This window comes from Oryctolagus cuniculus, chromosome 20, assembly GCF_964237555.1.
Source record: "Oryctolagus cuniculus chromosome 20, mOryCun1.1, whole genome shotgun sequence".
Taxonomy (NCBI): Eukaryota; Metazoa; Chordata; class Mammalia; order Lagomorpha; family Leporidae; genus Oryctolagus; species Oryctolagus cuniculus.
This window is the reverse complement of record NC_091451.1, coordinates 20,409,995-20,427,519: the sequence shown is the minus strand read 5'-3', so window position 1 is coordinate 20,427,519 and position 17,525 is coordinate 20,409,995. Positions and strand designations below refer to the sequence as shown.

Genomic DNA, 17,525 nt, shown 5'->3' with positions numbered 1-17,525 from the left:
GACCATGGCCGCAACTGAGCTGTGCCTGGAGTCGCCGGGGGTACCAGAGCCTGCAGGCCGGGGCAGGTAGCAGAGGCCACCAAACCTGGCCCCGCGAGCACCTCCCAGCACCACAGAGTCTTGGCGCTCCAGCGCCTGGGCCGGCTGACCTAAGCCACGTCCTCAAGCTGCGGGGGACTCAGCTTCCCGGCCGGCCTGTCTTCGTCCGCGGCCGCCGCCCCCGCCTCCTCGGGCTCCTCGGCGCCGCGGGCCAGGCTGCCGGGCGCCGGCGCAGTCCCCAGCACCTTGGTGCTGTGCTCCTGGGCTCTGGCCCGCAGCGCCGCGATGCTGTGCTCCCGCAGCTCCTCCTGGGAGAGGGCCGCCTGCGGGTCGGGACCCCGCTCCACCTGCTCCAGCTTGTCGAGCTTGGGCAGGGCCTGGCGCTCCACCTCGGGCTTCCTCCCCGACTCGGCCGCCGCCTCCAGCGACTTTTTGTGCATCCCTAGAAAGAATTGTTGGTATTCGGGTTTAGAAAAGCGCCTGGGAAAGCCATCTTGAACTGAAAAAACGGCAAAGATAGAGAGAGGCCAGAATTAAGGACGAGCAGAAAGCCTTACTTCACACCGAAGTCCCGCGCATCCCGGGCTGGGCTGGGCTGGGCTGGGGTCGGGGACAGGGAGGTGGCCGGGACGGGGTGGGGGGCGCAGACCAGCGGCTGAGGCAGGTTCATGCCAGCCCCCTGGGCATGCCCACATCTGGCCAAGGGGGAGGAGGCACAGACCCTGGGCCCAAAGCCACACCCCTCTGGCAGGCCCCTCCAAGGCACCATATTAGCTCCCTGGTGCCCCCGCTTGGGGTTCCAGGTCTTGCTTAGCACCTGGTGCTGTTCCCAGACATCGGGTGGCAGGTGGGGAGAGAGGGAAGGTGCCGAGATGTGGGGGAAAGGTATCCTTTGGACACAGACACGCACCCCCCACAGGCCCAGAGAATGCACTCACACACCATCCACACCGGTCCTTGGCACCCAGGAAAGAGGGGTAGGGGTAGAAGCGAGGCCCCAGGCCCACCTGCCCTGGGAGGCCTGTTTGCTGTGGCCCGGGTCCCGCTGCCCCAGCCTCCTCCTCCAGGGAGCCCGCTCGCCTCACAGCAGGGGCAGGGCCCCAAGGAGGGTGCGGGCTCTTACCCAGGAGCCACGGGGCACAGGAGTCCATGATGCCGTCCTTGGCAGACTTGAGGATGGACTCGGGCAGCGGGATGGAGTGCCGCACCATGGCCCCGTACAGCCCGTACTCCGCCATGACGCTGCTGCGGCCCCAGCACTTCTCTCGCTTCCTCCACTTGGCCCTGCGGTTCTGGAACCAGACCTGCAGGGGCAGAGGGGCAGGTCAGGGGCCCTCACCCAGGGCCTGCCCCGAGCGGTGCCCCTGGGGGTGATCCAGGCGCTGGGGGACGGGGCTGTCAGAAAGACTGGTCATGTCCAATGCGAACACCATGCGCAAAAAAAAAAAAAAAAATTAAATCAAAGCCATTCTAGGAAGACGGGCGGGGCCACCCCCTGGACAGGCGCCTCCCAGGTGGGCCGAGGCGGGTGTGGCCCTGGTTGCTATTGAGAATCGAGGCTTACACCGCCGCGTGTTCACAAGCTCTGGTGTGATCGGCGGAGGACGCGCTCCTTCCAGGGCCCACCCCGGCGGCAAGGCTCGCTCAGGGCGCCCGAGGCCGCGGACGGTCCCCGGTCCCCCGGCTGTCCCCGGGCGGGCTGGCGGGAAGCCCCGCAGCATGGCCCAGGCCGCCTCCCTGCTCTGCCGCGCCTCAGCCGCCCGCGGCTCCGGGCCTCAGCGAGTGCGGGGAGCAGGCAGGCGGGCGCCCGCGCCGAGCACGAGGGGCCGGCTAGGGAACTCAGGGGTGCCCTGGAGGGGTACCGGCCCACCCCAGCCCGGTTCGGGGAGAAGATTCCAGAATCCCTGCCCTGTTTGGGGAGGGAGGGCTCCACAGCGGCTTTCCAGAGACTTCCAGGAGCTTCCCTCTCGTTGTCCCTACAGGGGGTGCGAGACCCCAGACCCCATCCCGGGAGAAATCGGCGGGGGCGCGGGGCCCTGTCCGCGCTGGGGGCCCCGGGGCTCCGGCACAGGGGCCGACGCCGCCCCGCCCCCGCCCCGGCGGCCGAGGGATCCGCTTTTGATGAAAAATTGCTCCGGCTCTATTCAGCAGGCGGCAAAAGAAGACTCACCCCCAGGGGCAGCCCCGGGCTGATTGAAAAATAAGTTAATTTCAGTTTGAATCGATGGGCCTCAGGCACTGAAATATCACGGGAAATTAAAGCGGCGGCCCTCGCGGGAGCCGCGGCATTGACCCGCACTAATTAATGCTGGGGAGGCCGCTCCCCCTCCCCGGGGGACCCCCGAACACTTCTCATTTAACTAATTAGACGGGGAAAATTGGGTGTTAATTTGTGGAGATTTCCCCTCCCCCACCGCCTCCCCCGCAGCAGCTCCCAGCCGGCCCCGCCCCGGCCGGGGGCGCGGGAATGAATGCGGGGCCCGCCGGCAGATGGCTGCCCCGGTCACTCCGCAATCTTCTCCGGCTTGATTGCTTGATTAGGTCGTTAGCACATTAAAAAAAAAAATTGCTTGCCGTCTGGCGCTGGCGTGATGAGTGGGACGCGCGGCAGCGCCTGGGTAATTTATCTTTTTATACGGCAAAGAATTTGATTTCAATCTGCAGATATATGGGGCGCCTTTGACACCTGTTTAACACCGCACCGCTGACAGCTTAACCCTTCGCTGCCTCCGCCGCCGGCGGGAGCCGGGGCTGGGCCGGGCGGGGCCTCAGGAGTGCGTGAGCCTGCCTCTCCCGCCGCCACCGCCGCCAGGTGGCGCAGTGGGCGGCGGGCGGCCGCGACCTGCAGCAAAGCGAGGCCTGCCGCAGCCGGCAGGGGGCGCTCTGGAGGCGCCCAAATGGCCCGCGAGTCCGAGGAGCTCAGTCCCCGCGCCCGCACGCATTAAGTTGGCCCAAACGTATGGAACCCGGCCTTTCTTCATGTAAATAAGCCCGGATCCTCTAAAAATGGGAGCGACAGTTTCAGGCGCCGTGGGCCCCGCCACACCCACGATCGCCGTGCTGCCCGCAACTTTGCCCTCATCGGGTTCAACGGCACCTGCAGGTCCTGCGCGCCCGGCTCCACGCGTCCCCGAATCTCCCCGGCTGCCTGCAGGGCTGCGGGACGTCTGCCCAGCCGGGGCCCCTCTCCAGGGCCTGCGGCCGGTCCGGCGCCTCTCGCTCGGCTGTCCTCTACGGGTACCCATTTGCAAAAGTCCAGCAGGAATAATCCACATAAACGTGTTAAGTGGCTCTGGTTCCATCCACCTCTCCTGAAGACAACAAAGATGAGGCCCAGGGGGCGATGGCGTCACGGGCACCGAGTCCGACCCCAGAGGGACAGAAAGGCCATGTTTGTGACCCTCAGAAAGCCACCACAGGGCAGTGCATGGTAGAGCAGCAGGTCTGCGACTCCTCGTCTGGGGACAGACCGGAGAGTGGGATATTTAGAGAAAATATGGGATGCATGCGCCACATTAGGTAACGCGGCCCAAGCAGCACCTCCTAATCAAAGCTGAGGAAACCGCATGGGGTCAGCTCCCCTTTTCTCCGCTAATTGAGTTTTGTTTTTTTTTTTTTTTTTTTTGACAGGCAGAGTGGACAGTGAGAAAGAGAGACAGAGAGAAAGGTCTTCCTTTGCCGTTGGTTCACCCTCCAATGGCTGCCACGGCTGGCGCGCTGCAGACGGCGCACTGTGCTGATCCGATGACAGGAGCCAGGTACTTCTCCTGGTCTCCCATGGGGTGCAGGGCCCAAGCACTTGGGCCATCCTCCACTGCACTCCCTGGCCACAGCAGAGAGCTGGACTGGAAGAGGGGCAACCGGGACAGAATCCGGCGCCCCGACCGGGACTAGAACCTGGTGTGCCGGCGCCGCAAGGCGGAGGATTAGCCTACTGAGCTGCGGCGCCGGCCCGCTAATTGAGTTTTGATGCCAAGTCTGGGAAAGAGCCTGCCTTTCCCAGCACGGTTTGGATAGAGGTCCTGGGGAAGGCACCGCGGGGCGCCCAAGCACAGGTGCCCTTGGCCGGCCCAGTGCAGGTACCTGGGCAGGTGCGTTGTCCCGGCTTCCCCAGGCTCAGGAACGAAGGAAGGAACACAGACTTGGAACCCGGCTCCTGGGCAGGCCCTAGACTCACAGCCATTTTCCTAGGTCTCCTCAGCTGGGCAGATGAACAACTGGGCTGTGCGTGAGACTTCGCCTGCAGATCCGGTCCCCGGGGGAGCGGGTGCCAGCTGGTTGCTCAAGCCGGGAGTCATCCAGACCCTCGGTGATGGGCTCCAGGAATGTCTGGCTCTCTGCACAGACCAGATGCTGCTCTGAGTTATGGGGAAACCTGGGCGGCAGAAGCCGGCTCTCTCTAGGATGGCTGCCAAGGAAGCCGTGGTAATAATGGAGGGACATGGACATGCGACTGGAGTTAACCCTGACCGCTCGCTCTTCCTGCCCAGCGCATGCACGGAGCGTCAAGGTTTCTGAGACGCTCTGAGGTCAGCCGGAGCGCGGCTGCTCCGCTTCCACCCGGCTGAGCTGCGCCCAGAGAGGCAGGGGAGAAGGAGAAAGCTGAGTGTGCAGAACCCTGTCACCATGCGGGAGTCCCGGGTGGAATTCCTGGCTCCTGGCCTCTGTCTGGCCCACCCGTGACTGTTGCAGCCATTGGGGAAATGAGTTCTCTCTGTTTCTCTCTGCTCCACTCTGTCATTCTGCCTTTTAAATTAATAAATCTTTTTTTTTCTTTCTTTCTTTTTTTTTTTTTTTTTTTTTTTTTTTTTGACAGGCAGAGTGGACAGTGAGAGAGAGACAGAGAGAAAGGTCTTCCTTTTGCCGTTGGTTCACCCTCCAATGGCTGCCGCAGTCGGCGCACAGCACTAATCCGATGGCAGGAGCCAGGTACTTCTCCTGGTCTCCCATGGGGTGCAGGGCCCAAGCACTTGGGCCATCCTCCACTGCCCTCCCGGGCCACAGCAGAGAGCTGGCCTGGAAGAGGGGCAACCGGGACAGAATCCGGCGCCCTGACCGGGACTAGAACCTGGTGTGCCGGCGCCGCTAGGTGGAGGATTAACCTAGTGAGCCGCGGCACCGGCCAATAAATCTTTTTTTTTAAATACATGTTACATGACCTCATGGTCTCAGGCTCTTCAAATGGAAAACCAGAGCACCAGCTTTTTAGAGCTGTTTTGAGGATTAAACGAAGTGACTGCAAGTGCGTAAAGTCACTGCTTGTTATACAGAAGGTGCTCAATAAATGCTGACTCTTACTGTTCCGGTGGAGGCCCAGGACATCAGTGGCTTCCCCTCCAGCATCCGCAGCGCCAGGGGCCCCGGCCACTCCCTGCACCTGTCTGCTGTATTGCGGGCCCTTGAGGTTGGCCGCAGGAGGCCGCCCAGCGGCGCCCACAGGCCCCGTGAAGAACCTGCTCAGCTCCAGGGTCTGCAGGCGGTGGTCTTCCAGCGCCCCCCCCTCCAGTGGCATTGAGGCCTCCTCTTCACAGGAGGTGTTGGGAACGAAATAAAACCACTCCGGGAAAGGCCTGGCACCAGAGAGAGCTAAAACCTGCCTGGCTGAGGCTTGACGCACAAGGACGACCTCCCCTGCGAGGCTCGGTCCTGCGGTCGCCCGCCTGGGCGATTCCTTCCCAGCGTGGGCCCCTGCGCCCACCTTGGCTCTCGGTCCTGAGACGTTCCTAATATTCCTTCAGGGCCTCGTTCGCTTGGTTTCCTGATGGCTTGGGCTGCTCCCAAACTCATCAGGCGAGCCTGCGTCAGGAGCCTGGCCGGGACCGGGACCCTGCCCAACATTTCCGGGTCACCAAGGGTCACCAGGTTTGAGAATGAGCCTGGACTTCTCGGTATCTGTCCTCTCCGAGGTGGTGCTTAAGTGGCGAGCAGAAAGTCCGGCAGGATGTGTGGGGAGCAACTCGGACTATACTGTTACTGGAATTAAGACTTATTCTGTGCATCTGCTCTCCCACAATATGGCGCTGGGAGAGGAGAAAACAGCTTCTACACAGCTGCCTCCAGTTCAGCCAATAAACTGTAGGACTTGCTCCTGATTGGAGGAGAGCAGCGTACTCGGCGTGTGGGTAGCAGAGTTGGGATTGGTGGAAGAGGACTATAAAGGAGGAGAGAGACGGCATGCACCGGGAACATCTAAGGGGAACATCTAAGGGAACACCTGTGCAGCCCCCGAGAGAGCCGGCCGGTGGTGTGCCGCTCCCCTGCGGAAGTGGGGAATGTGGCAGGGGGAACCGCCCTTCCACGGAGGTGGAAGGGACAGTAGCCAACCCGGGAAGAACCAGCAGCAAACCCGGGGAGGGCCGAGCAGACGAAAGAACAGCGCAGGGTCCTGTGTCGTTCCTCCACGAAGAGGGGGAGCGACAGGATGGCGCTAGCTGTCGGCAGTGTGCACGCCTGGCCCCGGGCGCCTGCCAGGGCGCACTGGGTCCGGAGGGACTTCTTGCCCAAGGGATGCGCCTCTGCTGGGAGCCACTCTGGTCACCTCCCCTGCCCCTAGCCCCGCCTACTGATCTTGCCTCATTGCATACATGGCCACGTGGAAGTGTCTGTCAAGGTCACGCAGGTTCTTGCCACGCCTCTGGCTGGAAACTGATGAATGTGTAGGGGCCTCTGACTATGCCTGCTCAGCACTTCCCACACAGAATTTCAGCCCCAGCCAGGCTGGTAGGAGCTCAGGGGAGCCCGACCTGCTGCAGCCTCTGATGTCCGCTAGGGGGCAGCTCTGCCCACATTTCCGGCCACAGCAGGGAGCATCCCTAACAGGTCATTTCCTCCCACACCCCAAGCCCTGGACACCCAAACTCCACTCCCTGCCACTTCCAACACCGAAACCTCTACCCCGAGCCTCTGCCGCGGAACTCCTGCACTGACTACGCGGGCTCCCCTGCAGAGACACGAAAGCGTTTGCTCCAACAACGAAAGCAGGATTTCGGGGAGCTGGGGGCCCTGTGCGGGTATCTCCAGACTATGCCCTGGGGGTTCTAGTAAGGTCCTGGGCTGAGATGCGCAGCAAAGCCTCCCTCACCGGAAATCCAACTCCCTAATACTTCGTTCTCTGGCCTTGGGACCCGGACAGCGGAGGCAGAGAATACAAACTTCCCCCTTCCACAGACGCAAGCTGCTGGGGGCGCACGGTGGGGGAGGGGCACACGCCCTGCTCATTTTGCAAAACTGTAGCTCAGCAGTGTTTGCGTTTTACAACAAGCGCAACTTTCACCTGGAAAAAAAAAAAAAGCACCGCAAGCAAATAAGCAAATACTTGGAAATGCTCCAATCTTACTGTTCTCGGAACTTGTGACCCCAAAGAAGAAACCAGGGCAGTTTGGAAGCCCATTCCTCTTCCGCCCAGGGCGGGTCTCTGGCTCGGCCAGCAGTGACTTATTCATTTTTATTCTTTTGGAGACATTGCCATTGCTGTGATTACGCCGTCGGTCCGTGTAGACGGCGCTCATGTCTACCTTGTGACCTCGCGCGTGGTCCGGGGTGAGGACCGGGTGTCAATCCCAGTCGACTGCGGTCCTCTCAGGCCCTTGGTTTCTCCATCCAGAAAATGGGCATGAGGGCAACATCTGACTTAGCGCGCTTGTTGTGAGGGTTTAGCGAAAGAAGACGTGGCAAGTGCTTAGTCTCTGGGCCAGTGACGAGGATGTCACACACCCAGCAGCAGTAACACCACGGAAGTGAAGTTACCGTTTCGGAAAAACATCAGCAGTATTTTACAGGTGAGTAGTCTGAGCGTGGAGTTGGACTTGCTGACAGTGAAGCACAGGGGGACAGGCGACACCTGTGTCCCCTAGCGGAGCGCCTGGCTCCAAGCCTGCCTCTGGCTCCTGACTCCAGCTTCCTGCCGATGCAGACCCTGGGAGGCGGCAGTGGTGGTTCAAGGAGTGGCGTTCCTGTCACCCACGTGGGAGACCTGGATGGAGTTCCTGGCTCCCAACTTTGGCAGCTCACAGCCTTGGCCCTCGCTGGCACTGGGGGAGTGCATGGGCTCCCTCTGTCTCCCTCTCCCTGCCTTTCAAGTGGATACACAAATATCTTACACTTTTTAAAATGTCAGAGAAATGTGTGTCTGCGTTTTCACAGCCACACTGTGGGGTCCCAGGGACATCAGACAGCAGGCCTCAGATATATCCAGGGTTAAAGTTTATTGGCCCAGCAGTGGCACGTGCCCAGCTGTCTTCCTGGACTACTGGCGTCCCCCCCCACCCCCCCGATCCGTGTCTCATTCCACTGACGGCAGCCCAGGTGGTTGTCAGAGCCAGAACGGATCCCAGGCATCTGATCACCTGTCCATCCTAGCCTGAGAATTCCTGTCCCCACACCTGTAATAGCTCCTCTTACCTGCCCCCCCATCCCCCCCCCCCAACACACGGGCTGGCCAGGGACTGGCATGGGAGGGGCACTGTGCATTTTCAGAGCCATTGTTCCCACCTAATCAACAGGATGAGGAAGGCAGCAATGTAGGCTAGAGGGCCTGGGGCCTGATTCGCCCCCTGTGTGGGGGTGGATGGGCTGGAGCCAGGCTGCCGTGGATCATGCACCAAACATAATCTGCCTCTGTGCCTCAGTTACCCCATCTGTAAGACGGGACTGATGAGCCCCAGCTCACCGGGAGCTCTACAGACTCTGCCTGGACAGGAAACCAAAGACAGGTCGGCACTGGGCTGCTCCAGGCGGAGGAGCGAAGACACGTTCTCTCTTCCAAACTCACCTAAGAGCATCTGCCCGTCTGTAACACTGTGACCAGTGATTTCTCTTTCTTTCTTTCTTTTTCCTAAAGACTAGTTTCTGGAGCTGGTGTAATGGACAAAGCTGCCACCTACAGTGCCAGTATCCCATATGGGTGCTGGTTCGAGTCCTGGCTACTCCATTTCCGATCTCCCCTCTGCTATGGCCTGGGAAAACATCTGAGGATGGACCAAGTCCTTGGGCCCCTGCACCCGCATGGGAGACCCGGAAGAAGCTCCTGGCTCCTGCCTGGCCCAGCCCCAGTTGTTGTGGCCATTTGGGGAGTGAATCAGCAGATGGAAGACCTTTCTCTTTATGTCTCTTCTCTCTCTCTCTGTAACCCTGCCTTTCAAATAAATTAAAAAAAATTTTTTTTAATAAATAAATAAAAGGAGGCCAATGGTCACTGCCCTGCAGGGGTCATCAAGACGGGGCACACGCCAGGCACTGCTCTGAATACTGGGCTGCTGTGGGCCATCACATCTCTAACCACTACACCGCCCTGCCGCTCCTGTGTGCGTCACACGGTTAGAATACCTGGTGGCCGGCGCCGCGGCTCACTAGGCTAATCCTCCACCTAGTGGCACCGGCACATGGAGTGTCCCGGTTGGGGCGCCAGATTCTGTCCTGGTTGCCCCTCTTCCAGGCCAGCTCTCTGCTGTGGCCTGGGAGTGCAGTGGAGGATGGCCCAAGTGCTTGGGCCCTGCACCCCATGGGAGACCAGGAGAAGCACCTGGCTCCTGCCTTTGGATCAGCGCAGTGCGCCGTCCACAGCGCGCCAGCCGTGGCAGCCATTGGAGGGTGAACCAACGGCAAAAGGAAGACCTTTCTCTCTGTCTCTCTCTCACACTATCCATTCTGCCTGTCAAAAAACAAAAACAAAACAAAAAAAAAAAAAAAAAAAAAAAAAAAAACACCTGGTGCGTGGAAGCTGCCCTGGCGCTGAAGGCTGGGACTGTTATCCATATGCACCAAGATCCTTCCCAGCCACTAACGCCCTTTGATGCATGGCTACTCCCCACCTCCCAGGCACTTTCTGGGGGCAGCGTTTAGCCACATGGGGCACCCAGGGCCTGGGAGACTCCTGCCTGGATCCTCCCACAAATCCCGGGGCCAATCCCCCCAACCCCAGGACAATGGATGTTGCTTGCTCCTCCCTGCTGGCACTGGTGGCTTCAGCCGCCACCCATAGAGGACCCAACTGAGCCCAGCACACACCCACTGCGGCACTCGTGGCTACGAGACCGCAGCCCAGGGCCAGCCTGTCCCCACCTCAGCCACAGCCAGCCTGTAGGACAGCCTCTGCGAGCCACAGCTGCGACTCCTGACCACTCAGTCACACAGTGAGGACTTCCACCAGCAGGGGTGGACGGCCCCACGGCCACCTCAGGGACTGGCCCTGGCAGCAGGCACGCGCACGCGTGATTCAGAATCCACACCCGGCTTGCCCCCTGGGTGGAGGTGGGCGGGACGGAGCCAGTGGATCATGCACCGGAGTAATCTGCTTGTGAATAATTGAGCTCATTGTTACTGTCCGTGTCGAAAACCATCGCTGAAATTCCAAATAGACTTCCGGAGAGAGGAAGGTCCTCTTGGAAAAGCAGCTCCGGCCCCATTCCCGATCCCTATCCTTCCATGGGGAGCGAACGGCAGCACACACACCCTTCTTCAGCTCCTTCTCTGCCCCCCCATCACCACCCCACACCATACCTGGAGACACAAAGGACCCTGATTGGGGAGGGGGAGGAGTGGGTGCTTGCCCCCTGCCCCAGCCTCTGCAGCAAACCCCTCTCTGGACACTGGATGACAGTGTTGGGGTGAGATCAGCTAAGGCAAGGCCAAGTCTTCAGGAAATGATCCCCTCCCCCACTCCACCTCCTGGAGGCCCTGCCTAGGAAAGCATCCGACGACCTCCCCCCAACGGAAGTGACCCAGCCACCCCAGGGAGCTGGCCACTGAGGGAGCAGGTAGGCGGCTTCCAGGCATAGAGAGGTCTCATTGCTGCCACCACCAGGAGGCCTCAGGGAGGACCCCACAGCCCAGAGCAAACCGCCCCAGAGGAGGAAGGGCAGGGCGAGGTGCACTTGCAGGCTCGCATCCCAGGCCACACCCCGGGCCAGACCCAGGAGAAGTAAAGGAGCAGGTGCTTGGGGCAGGGGCAGCACTGCCCGCAGGTAGGGAAGGAAGGCGCCCCAACTGGCTGGGGGTGATGGGGAGTAGCCGGGTGGGGGTGGGGCAGCAGCTCCTTCATGGAGCAGGGAAACAGCCTGGGGTCAGGGCTAGAACCACCTCCCCTTTCACAGCCACCCAAAGATACCTGGGGCCACCTCTGGCCTTGGAGCAGCCCCTGCTCGGAACCTAGGATCTACCTGGCACCCCCTCTCTCATCACAGGCCTCTCGGGGGCTGTCCGCTGTGCCCCTCTGGAAGCTGCAGTCCACAGAAGCAGGCCAGGCCACAGCCACCAAGCCTTTGTCCACCCCCAGCCACGTCCTGGGCAAGTTCAGGCCGTAGCAGAGACGGAAGCTGGGGTCATGGGTATCAGGGGCCCTGGAGAAGCAGGTGTCCCCAAGGATGGGGATACATGAGAGACAGGGGTCAGGCTGTTTGTTACCTGTATCCTGTCTTCCGGCAGCTCCGTTTTCATGGCCAGCATCTCCCGGGCGTACACATCTGGGTAGTGGGCCTCGTTGAACGCCTTCTCCAGCTCCTCCAGCTGGTAGGAGGTAAAGATCGTCCTGAGGGGGCAAAACCAGACCCTCAGGACTCCAGAAATGGAAAGGCCGGACTCAGAGAGAACGGGGCGCCTCCCAGAGACTCCCGGGCTGGCCCAGCACGCCCAGACCAGGCTCTCCCTGTCTATCTCGGGTCTCCCTCCATCTCTCTCTCTTCCTCTCTCCCCATTTGTCTCTCTCTCTTTCCACTTTCCATCACTCAAGGCGGAAGGCCCCCGCCACCTTCCTGGAGTGGGGGTGGGCACGGTTTCGCGTTGGGAAGCTTCTCTCTGGAGCAAGTGGTAACAAGACCCTAGAGGCGGCAACGTGAGGCAGTGGGGCTCAGCTGCCACCTGGGACATCCGGCTCCCACATCAGATGCCTGGTGCAAGGCTCGCTCGGCTGCCCCTTCCTGTACAGCTCCCTGCCAATGTGCCTAGAAGGCGGCAGGTGATGGCCCAAGTAGCTGGGTTCCTGCCGCCCACGTGGGAGACCTGGAAGGGGTTTGGAGATCCTGGCTTTGACCTGGTCCAGCCCCAGCTGTTGCTGGCATTTGGGGAGTGAACGGGTGGATGAACGATCTCTCTGTCCTGCCTCTCTTTCTCTCTCTTTCTCCTCCCTCTTTGCTTCTCAAATAAATGAATACATAAATCTTAAAAAAAAAAAAAAAAAAAAAAAAAGGAGAAGAAAATCCTAGGAGACTGCCCAAAGCCCCCCATGCTTGTTTCAAGCACAGAGCCGAGATGCCCGCCCTGTACACAAACACCCCAGCCCCAGGCGGACCTGCTCCGTGCGGGCTCCTCTCACAGACTCTAGAGCTGATTTGTAAAATTCAAAAGTCCCAAGGTTCACCTGAAGATCAAAGGCAGCTGCGGCTCTGTGCCCCTCAAACCACCCCCGCCCCTGCTCTGCTTTCCCCTTATCTGCCACCACCCAGAGTGACCAGCTGCCCAGAGCCGCTCCTTCTCCCGGCTCCAACCTTGCCACACGCAGGCTCAGACCCCTACCTGGGGGGCGGGCACCCATTCAGACAGGGAGAGCTTGCGGGCACAGCCCCCGCCCCCCACAGAGCAGCTCCCATTGACCTACTTTGTGACAAAAACTGCTTTAAAGATCTTGTAAAACAAAACAAAACAAAACAAAACACGACTTTCTCTGGCGCTAGGAAGCCAGTGAATGTGCTTCCAAACACAGAAACATTTGCCACCACCAACCCCCCCCCCCCCCCCGCCCATGTCAGATGTCAGGGGCTAGCAAATCCCCCGTTCTGAGATAACCCACAAGACGCCGCTCACAGCCACAAACTCCTCTTTTCTGACCCTTCTCCTGGACCCCCACCAGGCCAGCAGGCAAGGCAGTGGATTCCACAAACTGAACTTGGGAAGCCTGGGATCTGGACCCGGCCACCGACCCGGGCTTTGGAATCCCTTGCTGCCGTGGCCTCACCCCACACAAGGGAAAGCTACAGAGCTCAGCCCCATCCGTTCCCTGTGCTGCAGGTGCCTTGGAGTACCTTGAGGCGTCACACAGGGGTATGCGCGGGAGGAAGACTGCACTCCTTAGAGAAAAGGACTGGTCTGATTCTAAACCATTTTGTCTGTCTTTGAGGGGGCGGGCTGGGGGGGGGGGGCATGTGGAATTGGCATTGACAGAGAAAGCGAATTCTTTTGAGTCTGGAAGAGCTGTTGCTCTGCATTTCTATTCTGCCACCAGCTGAAGGACCCCTGAACAGATCAGCAACATAAGCAATCAAAAAAGTGCAAGTCCTCTCCAAGGCCAGGGAAACTGAGGCACACAGGAAGTGGGACCTGGCCAGAGCCAAAGGGAAGAGTGGATTACTGGTCACTCGGAATCACTGAAGGACCTCACTTTGGGTTGGGCCCTCATTCAAAACAAGAAAAAAAAATCCTTCTGACTTCCCCTAATTCCCAGTTCTGAGCAGGTGCACACCTGACTCAGGCCCTGCATGCACCCCAGGGAGGTCCCCCTGCCCCAGGGGGAGACCCAAACCCTGCCGCGGGCTTGTGCAGAACCCAGAGCCTCGGGCTCCCATCTAGCCAGTCTGAGCTTTTCCGCACTGGGGAGAGCGGAAGCCCATCTTAACGGGGCTGCTCCATCCCCATCCCAGCCCACACCTGCTACGCCTCATTTGTTTTCACCCCATCTCCTCCCCAGGTTCCAGGCTTTCCTACTCACAAATCCCTAAGTGAGAGAAGCTCAGGAAAGCGTTGTTTTGTTTTTTACTAATTAAAAACTGCACAGAAACCAGAAGCTATTGTTCCCTTTCCAACTACCTGCTCCCTTCATGCTCCAGAAACAGAAATCCAAGCCCCCCATCCCTACCCCAAAGCCCCCCGCAAGTTTCCCTGCTGCAGCGGGAGGGGAGAGAGGACACAGCTCGGGACCCTGAAGCGCCAGCTACACAGCTCCAAGTACCACCAGGAAGCACAGTCCCAGACCCCAGGACCTGGTGGATGAGGTCCCCCAGGTTAGCCTTGCTCTGGGACCCCTTCCCCCGCCGTGCACCCAGCACAGGAGCCGGACCTCCCTGCATGGCCCCGTCCCTGCCTGGAAGCCACACCAGCCGAGATGGGAGCCCAAGAGGCGTTTTAATGAATATTTGTTGAGAGAATGGATATTAAAAAGGACCAAGAATAAGACTTATAAAATGTTTCCGTTTAAAATAAAACTAGATGGACTAAGAAGCAAACAGCTGTGCGGAGGTAATGAACCGAGGACCCAGAAAAGCAAGCCGAAGTTCACGCTCACCCAGGCACAGCCCCCGGGGCCGGAGAAGACAGGAAGGGACGTTTAAAAAGACGGAGTCAGCGGGAGAGTTTTGCGAGGGCGAAGGACGAGAGGGTGCGCAGAGGCTGAGAACAAACCGGGGAGACAGAGGGGTGCGCTGGGGCGCGGGGTCGGAGAGCGCCCGGGTGGGACCCTGCGGCCGCCGGCACCGGACCAGGACGCAGAGAACAGCCCCGGAGGTGAGCGCAGCTCACCCGGGAGCACAGGCAGGCAGATTTCTGCATCTCGTTCTTTTATTCCCTTAAAAACCTCCGCGTAAATTCACACAAGGTCCTGAGCGCCCCGAGGGTCTGGGGACGGACGGGGGACAGGGCGGATACTTTTCCGCTCTGTGTCTACAATCCATTGCGTTTTAACTCCGCGAAAGGCACGTTTTAGTAAACTCTCCCTTAAGTCTACACCGCAGCCAGGGCTGGGGGACCGTTCCTCCGACACCCTGCTCCCCCCATTTTACAGACGGGGAAACTGAGGCGCTCGGAAGGGGAGCGGACAGACAGCTAAGAATTAAAACAGAGCAGAGGCCAAGTGACGATGCTTCCTCAGGGCTGATTCCGCTCCAGCCTTGGGGAACGGTGGGAGCAGAACGCCGCAGGGCTGGCGAGAGGGCTGGGGAGCGTGAGCTGGGAGCCCCCCGCGCGCCGCGGGGTCTGCAGCCATCTCCGGGATGAGCCCGAGCGGGGATCCGGGGCGCCAACCTCTTTCGCACCCGAGTCTGGCCCAGCGTGGGGCCTTTCCTCTCCCGCAGCGGGAGGAGAAATCCCGCCACACTTCGCCGTCATCCGGCACCGCACGCAGGGCCCAGGGCCCGGGCAGACTGCCCCAAACAACGCCCCGGTCTCTGCGCCCTGGCGCGGCCTGGGGCCTCGGATCGAGGGTCGGTGAGAATAGGGTCCGAGCGACCCCAGAGCGAAATGGGGGACAGCAGGGCGGTGAGGGACAGGAGGAGTCCGGGAAGGCGCCGCGGGGCCCTTACCTGTGCCGCCGCTTCTTCCGTTTCTTCGTCTGGTTTAACGCCGATTTGGACATTTTCCGGTCACTGGAGGAAACATCTTCCGAATCTGAAAAGCGGACGCAGGGGCATGCGGCACCAGATGGAGTGCGCTTGGCCGCGCCCGAAGCCCGCGAGGGCCCCAGCCCCGGACGCCTCCGGGAGCCGCAGGGCCTGCGGTCTCCCCCGGAAGCCCTCCAGGACCCCCAACCACCGCGCCCATCCTTGAGCCCCGGCCGGCCCCAACCCACGCAGGCGCCGGCATCTGGAGGTTTTAAGCAGATTTCGTTGTGCGAGAAGCAAAGGCCCTTGCGCGCTTGGGGCAGGGGCGGTGGGAGAGCGAGGCAGCCTCAGGGAGTCGCGGGGCCCCCCCCCGGCCACGTTCCCGAGTCTGCGCCCTGCCCTGCACCCGCAGCCCAGGCGTCCCGAGCGGAAAGTTGGCCCCCAGGAGCGGGGCCGCGTGGCGGAGACCCGGGCTCCAGGAAGGGCTGGGGGCTTCGCAATCACAGCCCCCTCCTCAGTGCCGGCACAATGAGTCCCTGTTCCAGGTTGGAGAGCCTGCGATGCGCCACTTTTCGTTGCCTTTCCAAATCGAAAAAAAAAAAAAAAATCATAACAAAACGAAACGAAAAACCGGGGGAATTGCCGAGCGCACACGAAAGCCAGTGGGCCGAGGGGGCTGGGACACAGCGCCAGCAAAGTGGCCCAGGGAGGGCGCGGCGAGGTCACTCGGGGTGCCCGAGCCCGCGAAGCGCAGGGATCCGAGCTGGTGTGGCGCCTCCGCGGGGTCGGCCGCTGCGGTGCCCGCTCGCCCGAGTTCCTGGGGTGACAGATCAACCCTCAGCTGACCAATACGTGGGGTTGGGAATGGAGGATGGACAAGGTGGGGGGAAAAAAAGACAACTTTGGACTGCTGGGCCGCCAAGCGCGGGGAACAGCCGCGGGTTCCAAGAGCTTGGGTCCTCCCGGCGGCCGGGGCCGCAGGGGAGCAGCCGGGCCGGGGACCTCCAGCCATCCCAGGGACCCTGCGCCGTGGGTACTGACACCCCGAACCCTGCTTCCAGTGGAGTCCCAACGGGGCGCTGCGGCCGAGCCGGGCCGGACGCGGGGACTGGAGAACTGAGCGGCGGCCGGGAATACTGGGGCCCGAGCACCCTCCGGGCCCCCAATGCCCCGTGCGGGCTGCGACCCCTCGGCCTGGCACTAACTTTTCCACCCGGCGGAGGCCTTGTCCGGCCGGCGAGAGCTGACGGCGCGGGGCTGCTCCCGGCTCTCGCCCGCAGTCCGGTAGCCGCGCAGCCTCGCCCTCACCTACCGGAGCTGGCCGTCTGGCTGGTGTCCAGCGGCCCCGACGCTCTGCCCAGCGGCTGCAAGTGGACGCTCTGCGGGTCGGACAGCACTTCCAGGAAGGTGGGCTGCGCGTAGAAGCCGGGGAGTCCCCCGGGCCCCAGCAGCCCCATGCCACCCACCCCCGCCGGACTCAGCACAGAGCGAGCCGCTAGCAAGTGCCCGGGGGCCAGGCCGTCTAGGGCAGCCCGCGGGTGGGAGCTGGGGGGCTCCTTGTTCAAGCCTAGGATCTCCTGGATGCCGAACCCTGTGCACCGGGCCGGGGCGCCCCCCGAGGTGCTCTTGGCCACTGCCTCGGATTTGGGCTTGCTCAGCGCTTCCCCGGCTTTGCCCGTCATCTCCCGGCTCTTTGGAGGGGCTGAGGCCGCAGGTCTTTTGCTCCCCCCACCCCCCCGCCGGGGTGCCCGCTTTGCGAAGTTGGTCCCAGGTGCCCCCTCCGGTGTCTAATGCTCTGGAGCCCCAAGGAGATTCCCTTTTTATCCAACCAGGCGGCAGCCCAAGTGGGGTCAGAGCTGAGCAGCCAATCACTGGGGCCAGGAGCGATTAGGAATTCCAAAAAGCTGGCAGCTCCCGCTGCAGGCGGCGCGGAGGGGCCGGTGCGCTGCGGGGGCCCAACACTGGGCTGATTCTGCAGGGTGCTGGTGGGCAGGGACCCCAGGGGCCCTGGAGGGACAGCAAGGCTCAGGCTGTTTCAAGAGGCAGATGCTTTGGGGCTCTGGGCAGAACCTGGTTGGGACGCATCCCCTGGGGTGGCTGGATGGGTCCCTGGGGTGGGGTGGCAGGATGGTCTGAGGCCTGTGCAACCTGCAGTGTCAGAGGTCCAAACGTGGGACTCCTTTGAAA

General features: G+C 61.3%; 1 protein-coding gene across 2 annotated transcripts; it reads right to left on the bottom strand.

Annotated features, from left to right (window-relative positions):
- On the bottom strand, positions 1-17,150 carry VSX2 (visual system homeobox 2). 2 transcript variants are annotated; one of them, XM_051826248.2, is made up of 5 exons: positions 16,651-17,150; positions 15,321-15,405; positions 11,440-11,563; positions 1,163-1,343; positions 1-538 (listed from the first exon to the last, which is right to left on the bottom strand). In XM_051826248.2, the coding sequence occupies exons 1-5, from the start codon at positions 17,018-17,020 to the stop codon at positions 150-152; spliced, it is 1,149 nt and encodes a 382-aa protein (XP_051682208.1). In that variant the 5' UTR covers positions 17,021-17,150; the 3' UTR covers positions 1-149. The 2 variants fall into 2 exon arrangements, with proteins under 2 accessions (XP_051682208.1, XP_002719697.1); XM_002719651.5 differs by having other exon boundaries at positions 1-481; positions 16,651-17,149.
- Between the last annotated feature and the right edge of the window lie 375 nt (positions 17,151-17,525).

Coding starts and splice junctions, on each gene's coding strand:
- VSX2 (XM_051826248.2), bottom strand. CDS start 17,020: ATGACGGGCAAAGCCGGGGAAGCGCTGAGCAAGCCCAAATCCGAGGCA. Junction 15,406..16,650: donor CAGCCAGACGGCCAGCTCCG/GTAGGTGAGGGC, acceptor TCCGCTTTTCAG/ATTCGGAAGATGTTTCCTCC. Junction 1,344..11,439: donor TGCCGGAAGACAGGATACAG/GTAACAAACAGC, acceptor CTGCCCCTGCAG/GTCTGGTTCCAGAACCGCAG.